At 44.8% G+C, this 4928-nt stretch overlaps 1 protein-coding gene across 1 annotated transcript; it reads right to left on the reverse strand.

Annotated features, from left to right (window-relative positions):
• Positions 1–378: 378 nt before the first annotated feature.
• Positions 379–4823, reverse strand: MMGT1 (membrane magnesium transporter 1). The gene is made up of 3 exons (XM_035898823.1): positions 4701–4823; positions 3647–3750; positions 379–2628 (listed from the first exon to the last, which is right to left on the reverse strand). Exons 1-3 carry the CDS (start codon positions 4815–4817, stop codon positions 2466–2468), a joined length of 384 nt encoding a protein of 127 aa, XP_035754716.1. The 5' UTR covers positions 4818–4823; the 3' UTR covers positions 379–2465.
• Between the last annotated feature and the right edge of the window lie 105 nt (positions 4824–4928).

The following is a 4928-nucleotide window of genomic DNA, read 5'->3' on the forward strand; positions in this document are numbered from 1 at the left end:
GTGGGTTGGCAGGGGATTAGCACACGGTAGGAAAGCCTTTACTATGGTTAAATGGAAGACAGAAAATACATCGGCTTTGCCAGATACAGTGTACTAGGAGTCTCAAAGGCAAGAAGATCCCCAGGCTGGTAACAGTTCCCTCCTAAATGTTTTGTTTAGCTACTTGTGGCATGCTATTTTGATTCCCCCTACTGATCTTATCTCATAGTAATGAACACCAAGCCAGGCACGCACTTTCACACAGAGCTGCTGTAATTAAGGCAACCGCTTCTTGTCAATGCTAGGCAGTCACTTTTTAAACATTCGTTCATCAGGGATTTGCTGCAGCAGGCTCCGGGATGGTCAGAAATAAACAAACTCCCAAACACTTTAAGGATATCAATTTTTATTGGACATTGCGAGATCAATAAGAAAAAATAATTTGTACAGCTTTGTGATATAACCATTGCTGCTGAAGAGTAAGGCTACTTGTCACGAGAAGAGACCCGACGCAGCCAACGGGGTGTTGCTAGCAGGACCCGCTCCGAGAGGCAGATGATGTTCTCCCCTCGCCCTGTCCCACAGCAGCACCTTCCGCCTCAGGCAGGTCCACGTAGCCTTACAGTAGCACAAATGGGGCTTCTTAGACATTAAGGGTGAGCAGCCCTGCTCTAAGAGACCCTCTGCCAACCACAGCCGCAGTGTCAGTCTGGTACAGTGGTTACTGCCCTTCTGCCTCGCTTCTCCCTCCCTCTGCCGATTCTGTCTTTCCTCTGTGCCTCGCAAGGTCACCTGGCCGACGTTCAGCCATTCCCTCCATGCAGCGACTGCTGCACAGCAGCCCTCCCTTCCCCAAGGAGAGAGCTCTGTCCGCAATAGAGAGCTGACCTGATACTGACTATTTTTGAGGCCTTTGGTGACAGCAGCTGGCATGAGCTGATTTGTGACACCAGCTAGGGGGGGGGAACCAGGACACTTTAGGAAGTAATCCGGCAGCTCAGACGCTTTCAGCTGGCAGAGTAACCCTTTCTAACCAAACCCAGATGCTTAAGAGTGATTGTAGAGCAGCAGCTACAGATATTGCTCTAGCACTGGGGCACCCACTCCATAGGACGGGCAGAGCTAGAAAAAGAGGCTTCGGTTTACACAGTATTTTTGCTAAGCTTTTTGCCTTTGACAGTTCTTAACAGTTTAAAAAAAAAACCCCAAACCAACAGATATTAGGACAAAAGGCTGAGTTTCCACAGTGGCAGTGAGACATCCTCAGACCAGGCAAAATTCTAGTTGGCCCCATCAGTATCTCGAACTGCCATCCCTTTGCTATGTCAGGTAGGTGAAATGCCAGACCGAGAGAAATTTTAGCATTGATTCAGCCCCTAAGGGGAGATCAGAATTTAGACGTCAGTAAGAGTTAAGGACTGTATCATCTGTCCTAATACATGAAATCAAGACAGTAAGCTTAAATCAACAAAGGACTCAGCTGCAAAAGAAGAAATCAAATTGAAAGGCTCTGTCAGCAGAAAAGGGGGGTCGTTGTACCGTGACCGGTTGATTCCTTGTGCTGTGCCAGGGCCAGCAAACAGACCTAGCTGCTGGACCACGGACAGAATGGGTATTTCTTATTGATACCTAAATACTTCTCATAGGTGGTGACTCGGGGACTTGTATCCAGTGCCAGCACAGCATTCGGCCCTCTGATGAACATTCCCATATTCACAACCAAAGAGAAGGTAAATACAGCGGGTAAAAAAGCTGAGTGTGGTAGATATCTACGTGATCAGTCGTGAGCTGCCCTCCCCCCCGCCAGGCACCAAATGTACAGCCACATCCCAGGCAACTTGGGGCAACATAGGACAGTTTACATTTAAACGAAGGAGGGCAACAAGGAAATAACATGATAATGAAAAACTAGGAAAGAGAAAACAAACCTAAAACCCTTCACACAACTATTTTTCAGCATTGTAAAAAAAATAAAAACGAAAGCAATCTTTTTGACTTCCCGTGCCTACACCATGCAGGTCTCCTAGGCATTCTAGGAACAGGAGACGCTGCCCCTTTTTCTGCTGTTAAGTGATGCAGTGCACACAGTATTTCTGAAGGAGTTCCATAAACTGTAGTGCAAGCAAACTGAGAAAATAAATAGCACTCGAACATTCCCTCTTGTCAAAGAACATTAATTGCAGTAAAAACTAGCTTGCTTTTTGTTTTAACTGAAGTTAAGTCAGCTGCAACTTGTTTTAATATACGAAAATTTGAAGATGTGTTTCACAGCATAACTGTAGAATAATTTACACTGCATTGCCAATTCACAATTCAGTCATTTTCATTAACAGTGTACAAAGAAGGTCCTTAGTTTATATATATATACTTTATAAAGTCTGGAAGATCAATATAAATACTGCTCCAGAAATTAAAAAAGTGTTTACATCCCCGACTTGAATATTACATCTCAGTGTCCAGGATTATTATTATAATCTGTAAAAGTCTTAGCGACGCAGAGGTTCAAGTTTTCGAAATTTCAGTGACGAGCTGGATGACAAAGCATCTTGGTTTGAAGAAGAATTCGCTGTGTCTGGGGACTGGAACAATACTCTACCACGATGATTAAATACATAAAAAGACGGATGGTTCCTTAACGTGTCAAACGTCCTTCAAAATAAATGTAAAAAGTCAACGTTAATACTCCTTTGGAACAGGGGTTTTAGAAGAGTCAGCCTAGGGTACACCAACTTTTACAGACACGGAAATACAAGTTTTGAACCCAAAATTCTTGCTTGCTTTCTAAGTTTCCTAAACCAAAACACAGAGGAAATACAAAGCCAAGGGTGAAAAATACTGACTGCTCGATTTGCAGAGGTTGTCCACCCCACAGACAAACTTTGCTTTCCTTCCTCGAGCTTAGGGGCAGGCCTGTGGATTACTGCACGCACACGTACCAAACGTGCCAGCCTTAGTTCAGCTGTCACTTCTGCCAGTGCCCTGTTTACTGTCAGCCTTCCATCCCTTTCTGCGCCTAAAGCTCAGGGTTTAGGTAAACACTGTGAAATACAACAACATCAACTTGTTTGCTTTCCATACTCCCCTGTGTTTTGGGAAATGGCCAGAGAGACCGCGTCCGCCCATCCAATTCCATATCCTTTTCAAAATTTCGATTCAAAATCCCTTATTTTCTTAAAACTCTTTCAGATATTCTGCCTTGAATAGTTCAGTGTGACATTCAAATATTTCAGACGCTTGTAAAGAAGCAAAGACAAACAGAGGGTGAGCCAGGCATACTGCCCCGTAGTCTATGGGACCGTCTCGCGACAGCAGTTTGGGACTGCTGAGCTCTGACTTCCCACGTAGACATTTCATTCCTCTACCAACTCTGCACAGCAGGATTTTGGATGAGGAAAAGCAAGGAGTTTATTTAATTTGTGCCGGTTATCTAACTCCCTGTGAAATTCAAGACATTGATGATCTTAAAGGTCTTTTCCAACCTAAACGATTCTATGATTCTGTAACACATTGTTGGCTCTCCCAGGTGTGACCATTCCTCTCGGTGTTACTGCCTACAACACGCATTTAAGAAGAACTGAGCTAAAGAGCGAGCTATTTCATGGTTGTGTTCATTTTGCACAGAGAGTAGCAGATACATCTGTTTATGGAAAGAAGAAATGAAACATACTTATTTTTTAGTTCTGAAGTGGCATCCATGTCTTTAAATTCCCCTGCGATATGTACTATCCCATAGCAGGTGACTGCAAAGGCTAACAGAGTTTGAAGAACTATCTGTAACAGAGGGAAGCACAATGCAACACGCACGTTACTTAATATTCTTAATATTTACCAAAATTACCCCAAAATCTCATCTTTCAAACAGTGTCTCTTGCTCTTTCCATCCAGTAAGTGCTTGACAGAGGTGGGCAATTCAACAGTAGGGAAACTGAGGCACGGGAAGATTAAATACCCCGCCTATTTAGCACAGCAAAAGGGCAGCGGAGCCGAGAAGAGCTTCAGCTGCCCGACGTCAGTCTGCGCTGCAGGAACCGAACTGATTCACACGGCTCCTCAGCAAGATCCTTAGAACAAAAAAACATGTTCTTGTGCACTTAAGTATCCAATACTCTTGCCGAGAAACGAGCTGGCTGCCAACACACGCTGTGAAGCGGTGGCAGTTGCTGCTCGGTCGTGGATATTTGATCGCCTTACCTTTCTGATTAAGCAAAAACGGAACAGGTAATAACTGAAGTGGAATTTTAAAAACAAGCAAATAAAACAAATAGAAAAAAACCCCTTCCTGAGGCAGGTTGTGCTGGGATCAAATGGGCACGCAGCCACACTGGATAAACAAACGTCAGCCAACAAAAGCCAGAGGGAGGAGGATGTTTATGCTGCAAAGGAGGAGATGAATGCAAAAGCTCTCTGAGCTGCGTTCTGGGAATTCCTGGACATAATGCTTCAGGGTAGTTCTAAAGAAGGAGAGGGAGGTCTGGGCCTGGGGTTCGTTCTCTCTGACAGATGTTAACACATTGCAGGAAGTTGGGATAAGTAAATATGGTTCTTTTTGACAGAGGGAGCTCAAATGAAAGTGCAATTTAAAAACTACTTTACCCTTTGTTCTTGTCTATCACAATAGGGGGGAAAAAAAAAAAAAAAAAAAAGCACAACTGCGGGAGACTAAACTATCCACACAGCAGCGCACCCTTCAAACACGTAACACTGTGCAAACTTAAACTTACATCTATGGGCAATGTCTCGTCTTCCTTCTCTGTTAATCGCATGTAAGAACGATCTACAAAACAGAAACACGCACTCGCATCAAACACGCTGTTTGAGCAAATAAACAGAAGAGCCATGCAGAAACCCCGCGGGAACTCGCCGTGGGTCTCAGCCCTGCCTCCGCCCCGGCCATCCCCGGGCAGCCGGGCTGCTCCCGGTCTCGCTGCGAGACCCCGCACCGAGCGGCC

This window comes from Egretta garzetta, unplaced genomic scaffold, assembly GCF_000687185.1.
Source record: "Egretta garzetta isolate BGI_Z169 unplaced genomic scaffold, ASM68718v1 scaffold220, whole genome shotgun sequence".
Classification (NCBI taxonomy): domain Eukaryota; kingdom Metazoa; phylum Chordata; class Aves; order Pelecaniformes; family Ardeidae; genus Egretta; species Egretta garzetta.

Coding starts and splice junctions, on each gene's coding strand:
- MMGT1 (XM_035898823.1), bottom strand. CDS start 4,817: ATGGCTCTTCTGTTTATTTGCTCAAACAGCGTGTTTGATGCGAGTGCG. Junction 3,751..4,700: donor ACGAGACATTGCCCATAGAT/GTAAGTTTAAGT, acceptor CCTCTGTTACAG/ATAGTTCTTCAAACTCTGTT. Junction 2,629..3,646: donor ACTTCAGAACTAAAAAATAA/GTATGTTTCATT, acceptor TTTATTTTGAAG/GACGTTTGACACGTTAAGGA.